This window comes from Strongylocentrotus purpuratus, unplaced genomic scaffold, assembly GCF_000002235.5.
Source record: "Strongylocentrotus purpuratus isolate Spur 01 unplaced genomic scaffold, Spur_5.0 spur5_scaffold_20, whole genome shotgun sequence".
Classification (NCBI taxonomy): Eukaryota; Metazoa; Echinodermata; class Echinoidea; order Camarodonta; family Strongylocentrotidae; genus Strongylocentrotus; species Strongylocentrotus purpuratus.
Window position 1 is genome coordinate 27,990,487 of NW_022145606.1, and position 20,955 is coordinate 28,011,441.

Sequence of the window (20,955 nt, forward strand, 5' to 3'; positions counted from 1 at the left end):
GGCACTAATCCCCATAAACAAGTCTCTCGGAGAGGACTCAAAGCCATCGACCCTTGCTTGTTTTCTTGTTTTCTTTGACGTTCTTAGCAGTCAGGTAAAACAATCATCAAACAAAAGTATACATTTCCTAGCCCTACAAATCAAAGAAATAGTGGACTATCGCTCTCCTGAACCTCGAACAAGTTGTCAGAGGGCACAACAAACACCCATCGTCCGTCTTCCTAGCTGGCTTTTAGCGGCGTTAGCTGAACTCTTAAAAAAGGCTCAAAATGTTTTCAGACATGTTAGAATACCCACGGGTTCAACATTCTCGGTCTACAACGAATCGTAAATATCAAAGTGCAAACTTTGAGGTGTTTAAACATATTTGAAAGTCGTGAAACATACATTGAAGAAAAAGAGAGCTACATTACATTTGAAACAGTGAATATGAAAGATAACGATAATGAAAGTGCTTTTTGATATAGAAGTGTCATATTATCACACTGATCGTCTTATCCCACTGATCAGCATTTAATTCTGACATTAGCCTTATGCGCCCCCTCCCTTTCCCCTCTAGTTCTAGGACGATTACCCACTTGACAATTACCCCCCGTCCGGAATAGTACCCCTCCCCCCCCCCCCCGAATAAAACCGCCACTCAATGACAATTACCCCGAGGACAATTACCACTCTCACACCCCCCCCCCCGAAAAAATATTCTGCCTTTATTAATACCAGGGCCTGCCCCAAATTCCCTCTCCATACAAGTATAGTGAGAGAGGAAGATAGATAGAGAGAGAGAGGGGGTTCGGAAGGGGGTGGGGGTAGATGGTGTATTTTGATAAGATAAAGGGAAGACTAATAACTTTAATTCTGTATAAATTATATGGTGAGAAATAGGAGGGAAAAAAATTGAAAGAAAATGTGTTTTATTCTGAAAAAGTAACTATGCTTGTTTATGTTTTTAGTTCATGAAATAACTGTATCCAGCGTGAAATATGTTTATATTATGTGGTTGTGCATGAATAACGATTTATACTGTGATTTAATATGTTTGTTTATCAATTGATAAAAAGTTTGTTATTATCATGTTCAGTTCGTATATAAGTTAGACTGTGGAAAATGTTTTGCTTTTATTTTCCTTCAATAATGCAGAAAAGGACTAAGTGCTATTATACCATTGTATTGTTGTGGTGGGGATATAGCTCAGTGGTAGAGCATTCGACTGCAGATCGAGAGGTCCCTGGTTCAAACCCGGGTGTCCCCTAGTCAACATTAGGGACTTTTAGAATGAGTGGACGAGAACACGACGAACGCCGACTGATCACGCGTGTCAACGTACTTAACTGCCTATGTTGACTACAATTAGAAATCTTTTAGATTGCACTCGACGATATACATGCATGCATGAAGTAACATTATGAACATCACGGACAAAGAAAGAGGACAAAATATACAGTTCCTCATTCTACCCTCAACAAAAGAACATCCCTTCACTGCTATTACGTAAAAATGTGTAGAACAGGTGAATATGCATGTGACACCTGTTCTACACATTTTTACATAATAGCAGGGAAGGGATGTTTCTTTGTCTAACTGAGGAACTGTATATGTTGTGCGCACGAGGCAAATACTAGTACATTGCGTATGTAAAGGCGCTATATAAATATCAATATGTATGTATGTATGTATGTACTAGATTGAGGAAAATCAAGGTTTACGCATTCTCGATCGCCGACTGAGACGACGTAACGCATGCGCAGTGCCTTAAAATGACGTCACACGTTGCAGTCAAAGCTGTCAACGTGCAAATCTAAAAGTCCCTATTATTTTATTTTTCCCCAAGGATATAGTGCAATGAACCCAATGTTTAGAGAGCATTAAGACTTTGTACTGAATCGACAATCAATGGTATAAACATGTGTTTTTAGCAAAGAAGCCTGCCCCAAAATTCCCTCTCCATACAACTTAGAATAAGAGCGAGAGAGAGAGAGAGAGAGAGCCTGAGAGAGAGAGAGGTTCATTTGCAAGTAAGATGATGTATTGGTGTAAAATGACATGATTTTATTTTTATAAATATCATGAATATGTCCAACCTTTTTCTTACTCAGAAAGACTTTGACAAGAGGTCATTGTACTTTTCTGAAAATAGACGAGTTCGTTGATAGCACATGCACACAATTAATGACCCAAATTATCCACGGCTCCACGGCTCTCAAACCATTAAAATGTCCCACTTAGTGCATTTTCATAATAATCACTGCCAAAAGACTGTATTGCGAGCAATACGACGATATGAATGGACATGTGTACGACAAGTGTTGCTGAATTACTTGTGAAAATTGCTGATTTCGATCGTTTCAACGTATTATCTGAAGTGTGGAATACATTGGAGTATGTGACTTCATCTGGAAATATATCAAATTGGAGTAGCCAGCACTACAATTTTTGAAGCAAGTGAGTGATTGAATTTGTGCTATGAGTTTGTAGCGTCCCGTATATTAATTTTGGCGTGGTGTTTCTTGCTGTCCAAGCTGGTCAACCCAGTTGAAAATTACTCTTGACTCATTGTTTGGTTCAGTGCACAATGTCAAAATCACATTCTTCTTCTCCAACTGTGAATACAAGACAGATAGCTGCTGTCACTGCTCAAGTTGTTGCAGACCTGCTGAAGAACACAGAGTTTGTTAACCTGCTTGATTCTATTGTTAGTTCTGCAGTGGAAAGGAAAATTGATGATCTACTAACAAAGGTAGAATCTCTTCAAGGCCAGATGTTTGATCTTCAACAAGGAATGTCCATGAAGGACAATGAAATAGGTATGCTGAATAAAGCTGTGGCTGATCAGTCCACAGAAATTTCATCACTGAATCTTGCCCTTGATTCGTTGGAGCAATATTCCAGGCGCTCATCCATCCGAATCCTTGGAGTTGAAGAGAAGCAGGGAGAAGACACCGAAGCGGTTGTAAAGGAAATCATAACAACAAAGCTGGGAGTTTCCCTCGAGCCATCATGTGACATTGATCGCCTACATCGTACCGGGTCAGCGAGAACAACAACCACCACTGCCAGACCAAGATCTATTATCGTCAAGATGCAATCCTACAAAAAGAGGAGAGAAATTTTGTTGAACAGAAGAAAACTGAAGGGAACAGGAATCCTGATTGTTGAAGACCTCACCGTAAAAAAACAGTCTCTTCTAGCAAAGACTCGTGCTCACAAGAAGGTCATCTCAGCTTGGTCATCCGATGGCCGTATTTTCGCTTCACTACCCGCAAGTGGAGGAAAATCTGTACGGAAACTGATAAGGAATGAAGAAGACTTACAGCTCCTGTAAATTGACTCATTTCACCGTACAGGATTATGCTGTAAATGGAACTTGATTTGAAATCTCGCTGACTGTTTGCGTTATATTTGGCTACTTCAAGTCTTTTATCATTTTGCTACCGTAAACATTAGTTTAATGTGTACAATTTTTATTTATTTATTTTGTTTGTAATTTTAATTTTATTTTGTGTGTGTGTGTGTTTGTGTGTGTTTGTTGGTGTGCTCTGAGAGTGTATGTGTAATGTCTGGCATTTGTGCTAATTGCAGAACTTCTATTACTTCTACTTCTACTCAATCTTCATTTTGTATTGATTGCAACTCTATTATATTCCCATTTAATTATATTATCGATGATAACGAATTTTACTGGTCTGTATATACTTATTTTCATATGAATTCACATGTTGACCTTAGTAAACTTCAGGGTTTGAAATTTAATCCATTCGATACAGATTTCATGAGAACATCTGAGAATGAACTTTTTGATTGTGATTCTAATTCTATAAATGCTGTTGTAAATCCATGTAAATATGTATTTGCTGATGATTTTTGTAGTACTTTCTCATGTAAACATTCACATTTTTCAATGCTACATTTAAATGCTAGGAGCTTAAAGAAAAATTTTGATGAATTTCAAATACTATTATCTTCTCTTTTTTATGAATTTAGTATTATTGGTATATCTGAAACGTGGTTTAGTAATAGTACAGAGTTGTCATTATTTAAGTTGGATAATTATAATCTTCTACAATCATGTAGGGCCACACGTAGAGGTGGTGGAATTGCCCTTTATGTTAAAAAAGATTTAAATGTAACACTGCGATCCGACATTTCTTTTAATGCACCTGCATATGAGATTATTTTTATTGAAATTCAAGGAAAACCGAAGCCAATTACCATTGGTTGTGTATATAGACCTCCAAATACTAATATAAATTGCTTTTATGATAAAATGAATGACATTCTAGTAAAACTGGAAAGTGAGCGAAGAGATGTTTATATTATGGGTGATTTCAATATTGATTTACTGAACTATAACACACATTGCAAAACAACTGATTTTCTAGATTTAATGTTTTCTTTTAATATGTATCCTTTGATTTCAAAACCCACTCGTATTACATCTTATAAAGCATCATTAATAGATAATATATTTACTAATACAATTCATAAAAGTAAATATTCAGGACTCAGTTATTCTGATCTTTCTGATCATTTCCCAATATATTGTTTATGTAAAGATAAAGAAAACTATTTTGTTCCAACTCACAATAAGAATTATAAGAAAAGATTAGTCGATGACAGAGGAATATTTATGTTCAAGGAGAAACTTGGTACAACTGATTGGCACACAATATATGATAACAATGATGTAAATGTATGTTATGACTATTTTATTGACAAGTTTCGTACGTTATATGATGAATGTTTTCCTGTATGTACTTCAACATCACGCAAATTTAGTCATAAAGTACAATTTAAGAAACCCTGGATAACTAATGGTATTTTGAGATCAATTAAGCGTAAACATAGAATGTATAAAGTTGCAGTTCATACATTAAATACAAGGAAGAAAATAATATATAATGATTATAAAAACAGGTTAACTTCTATAATTAGAGCTTCAAAAGCTGAATATTATTCCAGGTTATTCTATTCAGTCAAAGGTGACATGGTTAAAACGTGGCGAGAAATTAATAATTTACTTGGAAAAAATAAACATAGTTCATTACCACTGAAAATGTTTGATGAGAATTTATCTTTCCATTCTTCAAAAGATAAAGCGCAGGCTTTCAACTCTCTTTTTATCAACATGGCTAAAAAACTTTCAGCGTCAATTCCAAATTCATCTAAATCATTTAACGACTTTTTGACCGCACCATGCATGTCCTCTTTGTTTCTGAATCCAACTTCCTCTCATGAAATAATTAGTCTCTGTCATGAACTCAAAATGTCTAAAGCAACCGGTCCAGATGATGTATTAACTTCTGTGTTCAAAAAATGTATACACTTTTTTGTGGACCCATTGTGCAATATCTATAATAAATCTCTTGTCTCAGGAATATTTCCTAACAAACTTAAAGTGGCCAAAGTTATTCCGTTATACAAAAAAGGACCGGTAGGTAATATAGAAAATTACAGGCCAATTGCACTGTTGTCAACTTTTTCAAAATTACTCGAAAAGATTATGTTTAAAAGACTTTATACATTTTTGTTAAAAAATAATTCCTTAGCTTCAGAGCAATTTGGTTTCCGGAAAAATCATTCCACGTCTTTAAGCATATTAAACATTACAAATTATATAGCGAGTGCATTTGATGAAGGGAAATTTTGTTGTGGAGTATTTATGGATCTCTCCAAAGCATTTGATACCATCGACCATCACATCCTGCTAAAAAAATTGCATTATTATGGTATAAGAGGTGTTCCTCTAGAATGGTTTAGGAGTTATTTATTAGGAAGAAAACAGTATGTGATGGCCGATGGTACAGAATCTGATTGTTTGTGTATTAATACGGGTGTCCCACAGGGATCTGTGCTCGGGCCACTGTTATTTCTGTTGTACATTAATGATATTTTAAATTCCTCAAGTATTTTAAAATTTTCATTATTTGCTGATGACACTGCTGTTATTTCTTCTCATAAAGATATTAATTTACTAATTAGTAATATCAATTATGAATTAAGGAAAATAAGTGAGTGGTATATTTGTAATAAGTTGTTTCTTAATGCCGAAAAAACCCACTATGTAATTTTTCATTCTAAACAAAAAAGGATTCCTAGTCATGTTGCCCCGGTGCGTATTAAAGATGATGTTCTTAAGAAAACTGATATTGTTGAATTCTTAGGTATCAAACTTCATGAATCACTTGACTGGTGCCACCATATTACCCATATTTGTTCAAAAATTTCAAGGGGGGTTGGTATCATGTCATTCTTTAAAAAGACGTTGCCGAAACATATATTATTAACTATTTACAACAGTATTGTTTTACCGCATATCAACTACTGTAATATTATTTGGGGTAATACTTACAAGACTCATTTATATAAAATTCATATTCTTCAGAAACGTGCTGTTCGTATAATTTCTAATTCTAACTATTTGACTTCAAGTGCTCCTTTGTTTTATGATTTAAAATGTTTGCCAGTCTTTGACCTCATAAAATTAAACAATTTAGTCTTCATGTTCAAATTACATAAACATGAGCTCCCATCAATATTTAATAGCATGTTTAAAACAAATTCTTTTTACCATTCTTACGAAACCAGAAATAAATCAAACTATCATTACCCCTTTGTACGTACTTCCTTGACCCAACACACTTTAAGATTCCAGGGTATACATGATTGGAATTCCTTACCTTATAATTTAAAAAGTAGTTCAACCCTATCAAAGTTTAAATATTCATGTAAACAGTTCTTGTTTAAATCAAATGAAGTGCACTGAGTAGATTTTTTTTTTTTTTTTTTTTTTTTTTTTTTTTTTTCTTCCTTCTTCTGTACAATGTTCTGCCTGCGGTGTGTGTTGGTGTGTCTGTATGCATGTGAATGAATGAGGGTGGGTGTATGTTTGTTTTGATAAGTTTTACAATATTTGTTATAATAATTTGCTTGTATGATTACTTTTGTACAGGGCCCCATTCTCACAAGCTTTGCTTTTCTTGGGGTCCTTCCGATTTTGTTGTTAATTTGATATGTATTTTATTTTGAATTTTAATGGAAAATAAATGAAATGAAATGAAATGATGAAGGCACTTTATGAATATCTTTTTTTTGCCCCATTGGAAATAATACTTCCACCTGTGTATCATAGAATGTACCGTCGGAGCATAGATGAATAATGATTGCATAACTTTCATGAACACTTACCCTACATTCGTCTTCATAGGAGTAACTTATGTTCAGATACTATCACTGAACTGGCTTATAGATACTTTGTAATGATAATCACTTATAGCGATGGACTTGACATTTCGTTTCGATTTCAGAGTTCATTTACATTTGTTTTGGTTTGTGATTTCTCCTATTTCGTTTTACCCGGAACACTTCGAAAGTGGAATTTACGTCAATAAGTAAATTCAATTTGGAGCGATGTATGCTTAAGCCTTGAATAACTCTCTCTCCCTTTCTCTCTATTTTTTCTTTATGTCCCTTTGTCTTTCTATCTTTATAAGGATGTCTCGTTCTGAGTTCTTGAAATTGCAAAATTAATTCACAAAGTATTTCATTTATTCATTATTGTTCGTTCTTTATAATTATGCTAAAGCCACTTTCAAACTATCAGAATTCTGAGTGGGATGTTACGTGTGGGGGTGTAGCTCAGTGGTAGAGCATTCGACTGCAGATCGAGAGGTCTTTGGTTCAAATCAGGGTGCCCCCTCCATATTTTTTAAAAATTAAAATAGTTACCCCTTGTGTTGATATGTGTATCATCGTTTCTTAAAAGGAACACATGCTTTGCTTTCTTTTTGGAAGTATTGCACAGTCATGTTATACGAAGCATATTCTTTGGTGAAGACACGACCTGTCGCTGTCTGTCTCTGTCTGTTGTTTGTCGGTCTGTCTGTCTCTCTCTCTCTCTCTCTCTCTCGTTCTGTCTCCCTCCCTCTCTCTATTGCTCCTTCTCTTTCTCTCTCTTTCTCTCACTTTCTCTTTCTATCTTGGGATTAAATTTCGTCTCTTCCTCCTTCCTCTTCTTCTTGTTCTTCTGTTTATTGTTCTCCTTCTTTTTCTTATTTTCCTTCTTGTTCTTCTTGATGAGCTGAATGAACTTGAAATATTATTTTCAAATAATAAACACATAACAATAGGTATAAACAGTTTTACACAGTAACATAAAAGGGATAAAAGGAACCAGAAAATATCAGGATCCTCTTCTCGTTCTTCTTGATCGCTTTGTTCCTCGTCTCACTACTACTAGTACTACTACTACTACAATAATATTTGTACTGCTGCTACTACTATCATTATTATTTATATTATTTTAATAATTATTATCGTTATTGTTATTATTATCATCATTATTATGATAATCATTACTACTACTACTTCTACTACTACTGCTACTCCTTCATATAGCATTTAGATAGCAATTTCCACTATCCTTATAATCTTTCATTATCTGATCTCTTTCAAAATGCAACAAAATGTATGGCACTTACCGTAGCTGGCGCTCTTTAAAGTTACCTTTGGATTAGCTGGACTAGAATAGGCTTCACTGAGCTTACGTAGTTCCTGAATGCATAAAAGTGGGCGTGGGTCTGGTTTTGTTTACATCGAACTCTTGTTTCGTCAGTTGTGTCGTTCACGCAGTACAGCCATATGTTTCTATATTCCTTCAATACTGCAAGAAAGGACTGAGCCCTATTATACTTTAGCATCGGCAGGGAGGGAGTATAGCTCAGGTAGAGCATTCGACTGCAGATCGAGAGGTCCCTGGTTCAAATCCGGGTGCTCCCTTGTATATGTTATTTTAGTTTTACCACAGGATACTGCAATAAGCCCAATGTTTATAGAGTACTAAGACTTTGTACTGAATCGAAAATCAATGATATAAACATTTGTAGTAAAGAACTTATTATCAGGATAGACTTTTCCTTCACGAACAAAGGGAGGGGTAATTGTTCTCGGAAGTGATTGTTCTCGGGGTTAATTACCAGCAGGAGGTGATTGTCCTAGGTGGTAATTTTCCTGGGATATCTGTCCTCGGGGATGGTTATCATTTGGGTTTTTTCCCGGGGATAATTGTTTTGCGGGTAAGTTTTCCGGGGGGTAATTGGCCAAGGGGTGATTGTCCAGGTGGTAATTGTCCCGATACAAATTAAAGGGATCGTTTAACAACGTTAAATCTGAGATACACTGCCCTACGTGTTATCAGTGGCTGTGATATGGTGTAATATTGAAGCCCTAAAAATTTGCGCTTCAAAATGATCAAGAAGTGCCTCAAAAAAAAAAAAATCTTTGATTGACCGGTTTTACCATACTCGTTTTTCCCAATAGACGTTAGTGTTATGAAAACCGTCAGGCGAACGGTTTTCAAAATTTGTAATTCCAAACATAAATATCTTGATAATCAGACAGGCGATCAGCTTGTAAAAGTCATGGGGTTCCTGACTGACCTAAAGGTTTATAATTTCATTGCATCATGAGCTAAATCCAGAATTTTGTTTCAGAATCTGAGACAAAGTTTAAATACCGGATCCCTTTAAACTAATGTAAAATTCCCCCCTCTCTCTCTCTCTCTCATTCTCTCTCTCCCTGTCACTCTCCCCTCTCTCTCATTCCTCTCTCCCTGTCACTCTCTTTCTTTCTCTTTTCTCTCTCCCTTTCTCACTCATTCCTTCTCTATTTCTCTCCCTCCCCCTCCCTCCTCACTCATTATGTCTCTATTTCTCTCTCTCCCTCTCTCACACACTTGATCTCTCTCACTCTCTTTCTCTTTGTAATTATCTCTCTCCCTTTCTCACTCATTCCTTCTTTATTTCTCTCTCTCTCCCTCTTTCTCACTCTCTCACACACTTTATCTCTCTCTCTCCCTCTTTCTCTTTGTTATTATCTCTCTCCCTTTCTCACTCATTCCTTCTCTCCTTTCTTTCTCTCTCTCCTTACGTCTCTCTCTCTATCTCTCTGATGTTCTCTCTATCTTTCGCTATCCTTCCCTTTCTTTCAGTACATTCTTATCTTTCCAGTCTAAATAACAAGTCCCCCAAAAAATAGAACTTCAATATTTCAGAATGCATAAAATATGTCTGTAATAAAAATATATTTCAGTCATTCATGCAAAGAGTAACAGAGAATTTTTTTTAATGCGTTATCTTTGTCATCGCATTGTCAACGCGACGCGACGCCACCTACCCACCCTTTCGGCATAAGCCGTCACCAACCATCCAACCATCCCAAAACACACACGCATATGCACAAGATGGCAGAGGGTTTGAGAGAGTGAGAGGAAAAGAAGAAAATAAAGTGCACACATAAACATTGCTAGATAATGATAATAGTAATAACATATGGTTCAAGGACACCAACCCCCTGGACATCCACCACCGGATAACCATCCCCAGTCGACTACCCCGTAGGACAACTACCCCCAGACATCTACACCTGGACAACTTCCCCCGTGCAACTACCCCCGTTCAATTCCCCCCTCCCCCCTCCCCCCAGACAACTACCCCATACGACAACCATCCTCTAGGACACCTACCCCCGGAAAACTATCCTACGGGTAGTTGTCCTTTGGGGTAGTTGTTTCGGTTGTAGTTTTCCGGGCTGTAGTTGTCCCGGGGGTAGTCATCCTAGAGGGTGGTTGCCCTAGGGGTTAGTTGTCCAAGGTGGTAGTTGTCCTAGGAGGTAGTTGACAAGGGTGGTTATCTGGTGGTGGATGTCCAGGGGGTAGTTGTCCAGATACGATGATAATCACTTAATTTAGTTTCTCAAGAGCACCGGCAAGTGATAGGACATCAATATAGGGGACCTTAAGATCACCTTTCATAGACTGGTAGAAGGCTTGAGGGACATTGATCAGTTGTTTCTTCAGTTGGAGCAATTGGGTTCCATTGAGAGTTTTCAAAGCTTTGTTACATGTTGTGACGTTGTTAGCTGCCAGCCAATCCTGGACCTTCTTGGAACTTCAAAGCCAAGCTACACATCCCGTTAGGGACTTTTAGATTTGCACGTTGACAGCTTTGACTGCAACGTGTGACGTCATTTTAGGGCACTGCGCATGCGTCACGTCGTCTCAGTCGGTGATTGAGCATGCGTCAACCTTGATTTTCCTAAATGTAGTACGGTACCAGTCACTATGAAAATGACTGACAAAGAAAGCGAACAAAATATACAGTTCCTCAGGTAGACAAAGGAACATCCCTACACTGCTATTATGTAAAAATGTGTAGAACAGGTGTCACAGGAATATTCACCTTTTTACATAATAGCAGTGAAGGGATATTCCTTTGTCTACCTGAGGAACTGTATATTTTGTCCGCTTTCTTTGTCTGTCATGTTCATAGTGAGTATATGCCGCGTGCGCATAAACAGTTCCTCAGGTAGACAAAGGAACATCCCTTTCCTGATATTTGTAAAAATGTGTAGAACAGGTGTCACATGCACATTCACCTGTTCTACACATTTTTACATAATAGCAGTGAAGGGATGTTCTACCACAGCAATAGGCCATTTTCGTAATGTAACCAAATGTAATGCATAGGTCTTTGTGAAGTGCCTCAATACAAACCATTTCATTCACCTGATAAGAATAATAGTATTTCAATAGACAGAATCCTAACTGCATACATTAGTTGTTGCCAGGTTGGACAAACATTATGGCTTGACCTACCTAGCAACACTTGATATATGCAGTTGCATTCTGTCTATTAAAATACTATTATTCCTATCAGGTGAATACAATAATTTGTTTTGAGGCACTTCACAAAGACCTATGCATTAAATTTGGTTACATTACGAAAAACGGCCTATTGTTGAGGGTAGAAAGAGGATCTGTATATTTTGTCCTCTTTCTTTGTCTTTCATGTTCATAGTGTTACTTCCTGCATGCATGTATATTGTCGAGTGCAATCTAAAAGATTTCTAATTGTAGTCAACATGGGCAGTCGAGTACGTTGACACGCATGATCAGTCGGCGTTCGTCGTGTTCTCGTCCACTCAATCTAAAAGTCCCTATTGTTACGCTGTAGAACTCACGAATGCGTTTGAATAAATTACAGGAGTTTCGCCTCCTTTCTTACACCTCACTGCAACATCATCATCAAAATTATACTAATCACTTAGTTTAGTTTCTCAAGAGCAGCAGCAAGTGATAGGACATCAATAAGCGGAACCTTAAGATCATCTTTCATAGACTGATAGAAAACTTGTGGGGCTGTGATTAGTAGTTTCTTCAGTTGCAGTAGTTGGGTTCCATTGAGAGTTTTCAAAGCTTTGTTACGTGTTGTGACGCTGTTAGCTGCCAGCCAATCCTGGACCTTTTTGGAATCCCATCCGGGTACTTGAGATTCCACTGGAGATGGCTTCGGTTCTTGCTCTTGAGATGGGGGACCTTTCAAGGAAAGTAAAGCACAATATAACAAATTAAAAACAAACTTTAACAAAAGCATGCAAGAGAATGAGGCAAAAAAGAATTTGAGTTATTTATTGAAAAAATGATTTTTTTTTTTTTTAAATCCACAGGGTAGCCATTTATCACGTAATCAAGGATAAAAACAAAAGATATGAACTATTGGTTTGCGGAAAAACTTTGTATTTATATGAATGTAGCAATACTCTCTATATCTCTCTCTCTCTCTCTCTCTTTCTTTCTATCTCTCTCTCTCTCTCTCCCTCTTTCCTCTTTCTCTCTCTTTTACCTATCTATATATTTCTCCCTCTCTGTAAAAATCTTCTATAAATCTCTCTCTTTCTCTTTCTCTCTATCCGTTCTTCACAGTAATAAGTGACATACCGGCCGGGGGAGCAGAGTTCATGTTCTGGGCCGTTTCTTTCTTCACTGCAAATTCTTTTTCAATGATGCTGGTGAGTACCTCGGGGACAAGCTCGGCTTGCTGAACCATGTAGTAGATCTTCCCTGCCGTGATACCGCCTAGCCACCCAGAAGCTTTGAAGTCATTACTCACCTTCACAGGAATAATCTTCTTCTTGCATTCGTAAGCATAAGAAGCTTCTGAAAACATGACATAAAGCATCATATTGAAAATTTGATTATGATGAGAATGTCAGGTTGTGGTTAAAAAGTGAAGGTAAACATAAAATGGGATCTATAATTGTTTTTATATTAGTTGTAAAATGTGAAGAAAAAATTGAGATGATTTCACATTCACAATTAGGCGAGAAATAGCTTTAAAAAATATGGATCAAGCGTTTATGCAACATCCTTAAATTGATTCTCTCTTATCATTTTGATTAAATCAAATCGCAACATTTTACACTTAGCTGTATGTTATGAATAATGAAACTTTTAAACTTGCTTTGACACAGTCTTCTCACAATGACGAGAGATAACTTATTGAGTACCATGGTAAATGAAAGGTTAAAGACGCATAGTAATGGGCACTCATGGAAAATTCAACATCATTCAGGTGTTTACCCCAAAACAGGCCTTATGTAATGCTTTGCATTACCCTATAGGGTATAAAGTCGTTATATTAAATTGTCCTCATCGGAAGACCAACTCTCCTACAGATTAGGAGTTATTTCTTTGTTGAACTATGGGTATGCTGTGTGCATAGTTGTACACTCATTAATGGTATTTCCACCAGGTCTGGTGTCATCGAATTGGGAACTTCTGAACGTGGAAACTGACGACCCTCTCCCTTTAAAGTGACTCGGTAACATTGTTGAAGGTTGATGAAAAAAATTGCTTAATTTTTGTATAAAATGTTACTTACTATATTCATTCTATTGTACTAACCCTCTGACAGGCAAAAAATCCTGAAAAAATCTCAAACCACAAAGATATCTATGGTTTTCTTTGAAGGCGTCGATGTGAGGCACCCTCTAACAGTGATTAACAGTAAATTCTCCCAACCATTTTTGAATTTTCCCAACCGTTTTTCCATGAAAAGAAAGACTTAAAACAGGCTATAAAAAATCTGTCAACACTTAAATGTCTGGAATGGAATGTAGAGCCATTTTATTGCTTTGTGAGATTTCTATTCACCTAAAATGTAACTAAATTGTTCTATAGATCTAGATCTAGACCTAGTTGGGAGAATTAAGGAATCGATCAGATCAGTTTTTCCCAATTTGTACCATGATAATGGTCCGTTTTCACTCAAATTTTCAGATTATCTTTAATTGTACATCTAGCATTGAAGTCACTACCTTAGAACCACTATCTCTCATCTGAACAATGTTACCAAGTCCCTTTAAGTTAAAAAACATCGATCAGAAGAAGAGGTAAATCTTTTCTCACCTGTACGGCAGTCTTGACTATCTTGGTAACCACGTGTGATACAAGCTATGACCATATCAGCATTCTCTACGGCTTCTGCCATGGCACCGATTTTATCACCCACTGATACAAGAAAGAAGAAGGCGAACAAAAAGAAAATAGGAAAAGAAGATCAAGAAAAAGAAAAAGAAAAAAGAAGTTGGAAAAGAAAAAATCATGGATAATCAACTCTAGCTTTGTTAGCAGCCAAGGTGGTAGGTAATAATCAAATAATAAATATTATTCAAAATTTTACCAGCTTAGATAATCTGTTGCAACTTTGAATGAATGACAAAAAACAGAAATGCATTAAAATACAACATTTATTCTAAAGTGAATTTCCTGTGATAATTTGCTCGGGCCTCATTCAAAATTTATCAGCTTAGATTATATGTTGCACCTTTGAATGAAAGACATGAAACAGACAGACATGGATTATGTAAATAACACCGAATTCCCATAATGTTTGAAATGTATCATTGTTTCTAAGAGAAGTGTTTGCAAATAAACTTACTCATGTGGTCTTCATCCATCCACACGTTGTAGCCTCTTTTTCGCAGCTGTTTCTTGAACTCACGCATCACAGGTTTGGACGGGTGTTCCCATTTGTAGCTGAGCATGATGTGTCCACTGGACTTCGCACTGTCCGACGGCGCCTTCTGCGGTGACACGGCAACTGTTTTCTTGTACGCCAGGCCTTCGGGAAGTTTGAATTCGTAGATCTCGAAGAGAGCGCCCATACAGGCATTGTGGAGTTTTTCGTTTTCACTCTGGGAATTTTCCTTCAGACCTTGTTTAGTAAAAAAGGAAAAGTAAAATAGTCTGTTTGGAACACATACGTAAAGATCTCCTACCTTAAGTCACGCTTCCTCTTATACAATCGACGCAAGAAAATAAATGATCACTTCTTCAGGGCCCAGTACGTAACTGCTCTTTCACTTTTTCTCATATACTGATTTTGTTCTTTTCGCATCTTAAGGGGATCTGATAACATTGTTCAGATGAGAGAAAATGGTGAGAAGGAAGTTATTTAAATGCTAAATGTACAATTAAAGATATTCTGAAAGTTTGAGTGTAAACTAAAAATTGAGAAAAAAATGATTTGATTGATTTCTTAATTCTTCCAACTATATTAATACCATTAGATCACAATTTAGGTGAATGTTAATTGTCACAAAGCAATGAATTGGCTCTTTAAACCATTCCTGGCATTTGTCTTATTTTCATGGAAAAATAGTTGTGAAAATTCATGGTTGGGAGAATTTACTATTAGAGGGTGTCGCACAGTGACCCATTCAATAGAAACCATAAACATATTTGTGATTTGAGAATTTTCTCAGGATTTTCAACCTTCAACAATGTTACAGAGTCACTTTAACACAAATCATAAAATACTACACCATATAGTGGTGGTAACCCAAATATTTTGGGGCTACCCTTCCCCAATTATTTTAAACCTATGATTTCAACTCGAGATAAAAAATATGACGACACCTCGTGCGCTAATGATAACGTTAAAATTACCCTCCCATATCATCATGATTATGACAAAAAATTAAAGAATGTTTACTTACTGTAGATAATACCCTGTTCTTTCAGCAGTTTTTCTTTATTTTCCTTGAGAAATGCAAGTCTCCAGATGCTGTTGGCGGCAAAAGTCATCTCCTCCACGGAACAATCTCGTTGGAGCAATTTAGAGAGAATAGGAATGCCTCCCTTTTCTACTATGAGCTGTTTGTTGTTGTCATTGATTGCCAAGTCATCTACTGCTTGAAGTAACTCTTCTGCGTTCAGAGAAATTATCGTCACAATGTTCTTCTTGGATGTTTGTCGTCTTGTCTGTGCCTTATGATCAGGATTGGAGAGACATTTCTTCAGCAGCGATAGTAGTGATACGATGCAGGTGTAGTTGGTGGAAAGCTTGTCGGCCTCTTCTTTCTTCACCAGCTTTGCCAACGTCATGAATGCTATTGTCTGTGTCAAGCTCTGTTTTGACTCGCCAAACTTTTGCAAGGCAGGCACGGCCCGGTGATGCTTAGGAGCGAGGGACGGTACTCTTCTGCAGGCATTGTGCAATATGTTCATTGCATCAAAGATCATGTCATCTACCCATTTGTTCATCGCCTTATCACTCTCCACGAGGTGTAAAAACCAATCGACAATCAAAGACAGGCAACCATCTTCTTCCATTTGTAAACAGAAGTAATCAGACTTGTCCGTAAAGTTCCAACTACAAGCTAAAAGTTCAATATAAAATGTAAAAATGTGTGTGGTCTCATCTGATGGCTCTTCTTGTTGATCAGCGTCTTCGATCTTCCGTACCATATCTCCCTTTGTCCACGTATAAGCAAACATTTTGCAGTAGTCTGTATCAATGCCCAAGCCATCCCCTACGGCGTTTCGATCAATGCCGCCTTTACATGAAATTTTGTTGATACCTTTCATCCCTTTAATACAAGAGGTGCATGGGAAACCTTCACAGTCTTGAATGTGCTTGATATTAGCTTTGACAAGAGTAAGCTTTGTTTTGACCTCGTCACTGAACTCTTCTATCCGTTTTGCTTTAGCAGCTGCAGAGTCAACGATAAAAATATCTGAAATGTCAGTCAATGTCCTTGATGCATCGTCGATAGTGCCTTCTTGCAGGTCTGGTGAAGCAATCGCTTTCGGTTGTGAAGGACCGCCATCGGTTTCATCTAGACCTACAACAGCACAGTCTTTGGTCATCGGTTTGCTCTGCCCTTCCGTTAGTGGTCCACCAACATGTACTTCGTTGGGTGAGGAATGTCCTTCAACTTTCCTGGCTGACGAAATCCTTCTGGTACTTGCTGAAGACCCCATGTTTTTATGAGAAACCGTCAGACACTGTCAAATAAACATTGAAGAATTTCTCCATGATTAGGTAAACGTGGTAGTAGAAACCTTAAATTGTAATATATTGATGACGTGCAGATGACTAGAGCTACCTACAACAGTTACCACAGACTATTTTCTAATTGTAACCATAGACCTATGTAATAGTAATAGTCTACATCCTTGTGAAGGGCCTCAATTTCAATATTACATTCACCAGCAGTAATAAATAAAGATATTCAATAGTCAGATTAGGCAACCAAAAAAAAGTTGTCCTACCTGACAACAATTAATGTATAGACTATATAGGGCCTCGACTCTAGTTCGCATTTTATTGGCATAGACTCTAGACCTCTACATTTATTTGTAGGCTAACAGTAACACAAAAATAAAATCATTCGTATCGAGGTAGTTCACAGAGATTTGTGACTTAAATTTGATTACATTATGAAAATGGCCTATTGTCGTATAAACAAATGGCTGATCATCTCGCTGGCTTATTCAACTATTGTAGATCTATATTATACAGTTATTGACTGGCAGAGGGTGTAATATAACATTATTTGGACCGCTGAAGGGAGTTATATTTCCCAAGTGGTACGAGGGGAAATATGTCCAAAGAATGTTAGATACCCCCTGCCAGTCAATAACTGTTATATTAGATAGCCTTGGTTTTTTTTGTGGAGGGGGGGGGGGGGGGGGGGGGGGTCCATATTTTTGTTTGCCCGAAAAAAAAATGTTCCCCAAATTTTTCGGGGACAATCAAAATAGTTCAAGAAAGAAAAAAAAAACCTTACAAGAAAGAAAAATAAAACCTTACAAAAAAATTTAAAAATTATAAAAATGTTGGGGGAAAAAAAGAAAATGTGGAAAAAATAATTTCAAGGGAAAAAAAAATTCATGAAAAAAAAATATTGAAAAAATAAAATGACCCTCGGTAATGGTTAAATGTGTGTAATTGGTGACATACAGTCCCCAAGAAGGCGACAGGCATTGATTAAAAATATATTAATTTTACCAGCCGGTAAAATATAACCAACCAGGAAAATATAACAATACACCAGTTTACGGTTGTGTACGCCATTTTAAACAAAGCCAATGACCTAGAGGTCATGTATTTATGCGTAAATGAAGATTGCGCCCATGCAAATTATGATGACATCACTGCCTACGCGCTGGGTTGTGCGCGCACACCATCATTTGCATGGGCGCAATCTTAATTTACGCATAAATACCACTGACCTCGGGTCATTGGCTTTGTTTCAAAGCCAATGACCCGAGGTCAACTGTCTGCGCATGCGCACTGATACAACCGTAAACTGGTGTATTTGGATCCTCGCAATCGATATCACGTGACGAGCTCTGGACCAATCACATCTCGGTATCTGTCTAAGCTATCTAATATATATATATATACATATATATATATAGACTGTATATAATTTTTTATATTCCACATACTAAGAATCTTGCTCTACGATTGGTCAAAAGTAAATCACGTGATGAAAGATAGTTCGCCCATTATTTATGGGAGAAGCAAAAAGTTTGTTACACTGTGTAGATAGTACTACTATCTACACAGTGCAACGCACTTTCACTGAAGATAGAAGTACTATCTGCACAGGGCAACGCACTTTCACTGAAGATTATCCAAAAGCGCACTAAAACCGGCGTAATTAAGCGCGCATTACCAATGAGCGCAATTAAAGCAACACATGCACGCACCGTACCCTCAAGGGGTTGGGTTAAACTTTTAACTTTTTTGGTGTGAATTTGGGCCTAGTGTCTTTCATGTAGATCTACATGTCCTTTTCTTTTTGTAGTTAAATTTTTTTAGATGTGGAATATACAGCAAATAATCACCTTTTGGTTTCAGGCGATGGAAAACTATCACTTCCTCGTCGATCAGAATGTATACGCTATTTTTCCTCAGCTTCGCCTTCGCTTCGGAAAGATAGCTAGATCTACAGTACATCCAGATCGCCTCGGAAGTGATAGTTTGTCCCATCACCTTCACCAACGGTAGTTATTTGCTTAATCATGTTAATATCCCTGATGTATAGTTGTTTGCATTGCGATTGTACAGAGCACGAAAAAGGTATGGATAAGTACTATCTACCTATCGGGGCTAGGCCTACCATCTTTCCTCGCCTTGCGGGTCGGGAAGATAGTAGCCCCGAGATCACCTTGGCGATGATAGTTTGCACCATTATCAACAACCGTGCAGACTTATGTAAAAACACATCATCATTCATTACACAAGATAGCCTACTATCAGTAGGCTATCATTATCGAATATGAATTATTATTGATAATTACCTGCTCATACGAACGTAGATTCTGTTTGTGAAAACTTTCCTAAAATCATTGAAGTTTAGAGTCAGAGTGTTTATGAAGAATTGTTGCCCTCTCGCACGGTAAGTCAAGTGCGTGTGGTCCGGATTGCCCTGGCCTTCCCACATGACGAGCTATTCTATTGAATCAATTCACGGAGCGCCGTAGACCGAAAGCTTCAGTCTCTGATATCGACGGTGGTTCCGCTGAGATTGCATCTGGCTCCACATGTCAACAAATGTCAGTTTTATTAAAGAAATGACCCATATCAGACGGTTATTTCTGTCTAGGAGCGCCGTTGCTTGTGCACTGATATGCAGGTGCGATTGGTGGTTTGTGACAGTCCCGTCGCGTCCCGTGGCAACGTTGTTGTTGTTCGTAGTATGGTGGCTCCTAAGGGACACGCAAACGCAAAATTTGACATATAGACGTACATGCAACAAATTTGTGGATTTTCACGTCAAAGACGTGAAAAATCCACAAATTTGACGTATACCTATGCAACAAATTTTTTGACGTGAAAATCCACAAATTTGTTGCATAGGTATACGTCAAATTTTGCGTTTGCTTGTCCCTTAGGAGCCACCATACGATAGCCTTTTTATGAATAAGAAAAATAAGAAAAAATAAGAAAAAGTAACAACAATGATAGAAGGTATGATAAGATTATTGAATATAGAGGCTTGTGTAGGTACTATCTTATATACATGTTTATGTATGGTGTTTATGACATAACAAATAATCTGCACGTACTGTCAAGAAACACTAACAAAGCCCATGAATGTTTTGCTTACGATATTATTTTTCGATACTATCTTAAAAGATAGATAAATATAAAACGAAATAAATATATTTTTTAGAAAAAACAAAAATGAGAGATATAACACGTGCCGTAAAGTATTTTGGTGACAATAGTCAAATTACTGACTAATCGCCAATAAACCAAAACACAACAACAACTTTTTTATGAATGCGATAGCCTTTTTTATGATAGGACGAATCTTTTATTCTGGAAATTCTCACCATGACTACTCACTTAAAGAGTAAAGGAGTTGATATACGTAGAGTGGATACCTGGACATTGTGGAATAAAAGGGAACGAGATGGCGGATTTCCACGCTAAGGCCGCATTAGTAAAGAAAATAGAAGTCAATAATAATTTGTCAGAGATGAAAAGCTTAATTATTACAAGTTCCAAACTCATTTGGCAAGAAAGGTGAAACAAAATCAACTCGTATTTGAAAACATTTCAAAAAGATGTTAATAAACACTAAATATGTTCATTAGAGAGACAACATTCAACAACTATTCATCGACTCCGCTTTGGAGTCCTTGGACTTAACCAGGATCTCCTTAGATTGAGAATTCATGCTACTGGCCGGTTTCTGTAATGACCCAGTGAAATAGAGACTGTAAAACTCTTTTTAGTACATTGCCCTAACTATATAATAGAAAGGGCTATATTTTTAACAGGAATAAACGAATCCCAACCGGAAAAAAATATGGAATAC

The 20,955-nt window shown here is 37.1% G+C and overlaps 1 protein-coding gene and 2 non-coding genes across 3 annotated transcripts; 2 read left to right on the top strand and 1 right to left on the bottom strand.

The window, feature by feature from the left end:
• Positions 1-1,177: 1,177 nt before the first annotated feature.
• TRNAC-GCA lies at positions 1,178-1,249 on the top strand. Its single transcript has one exon. It is a non-coding gene; the product is annotated as a tRNA-Cys (tRNA).
• A 6,372-nt stretch (positions 1,250-7,621) lies between these two features.
• Positions 7,622-7,693, top strand: TRNAC-GCA. Its single transcript has one exon. It is a non-coding gene; the product is annotated as a tRNA-Cys (tRNA).
• A 4,321-nt stretch (positions 7,694-12,014) lies between these two features.
• LOC763667 lies at positions 12,015-19,832 on the bottom strand. Its single transcript, XM_030993122.1, has 6 exons — positions 19,430-19,832; positions 15,832-17,122; positions 14,772-15,047; positions 14,240-14,341; positions 12,770-12,988; positions 12,015-12,367 (listed from the first exon to the last, which is right to left on the bottom strand). Exons 2-6 carry the CDS (start codon positions 17,096-17,098, stop codon positions 12,096-12,098), a joined length of 2,136 nt encoding a protein of 711 aa, XP_030848982.1. The 5' UTR covers positions 17,099-17,122; positions 19,430-19,832; the 3' UTR covers positions 12,015-12,095.
• Between the last annotated feature and the right edge of the window lie 1,123 nt (positions 19,833-20,955).

Excerpts from the sequence above, each read along its gene's own strand:
- LOC763667 (XM_030993122.1), bottom strand. The coding sequence starts at position 17,098 with ATGGGGTCTTCAGCAAGTACCAGAAGGATTTCGTCAGCCAGGAAAGTT. Across the intron at positions 14,342-14,771 it reads GATGGATGAAGACCACATGA|TGGGTGATAAAATCGGTGCC; the intron begins GTAAGTTTATTT and ends TTCTTGTATCAG. Across the intron at positions 12,989-14,239 it reads TAGTCAAGACTGCCGTACAG|AAGCTTCTTATGCTTACGAA; the intron begins GTGAGAAAAGAT and ends TCATGTTTTCAG.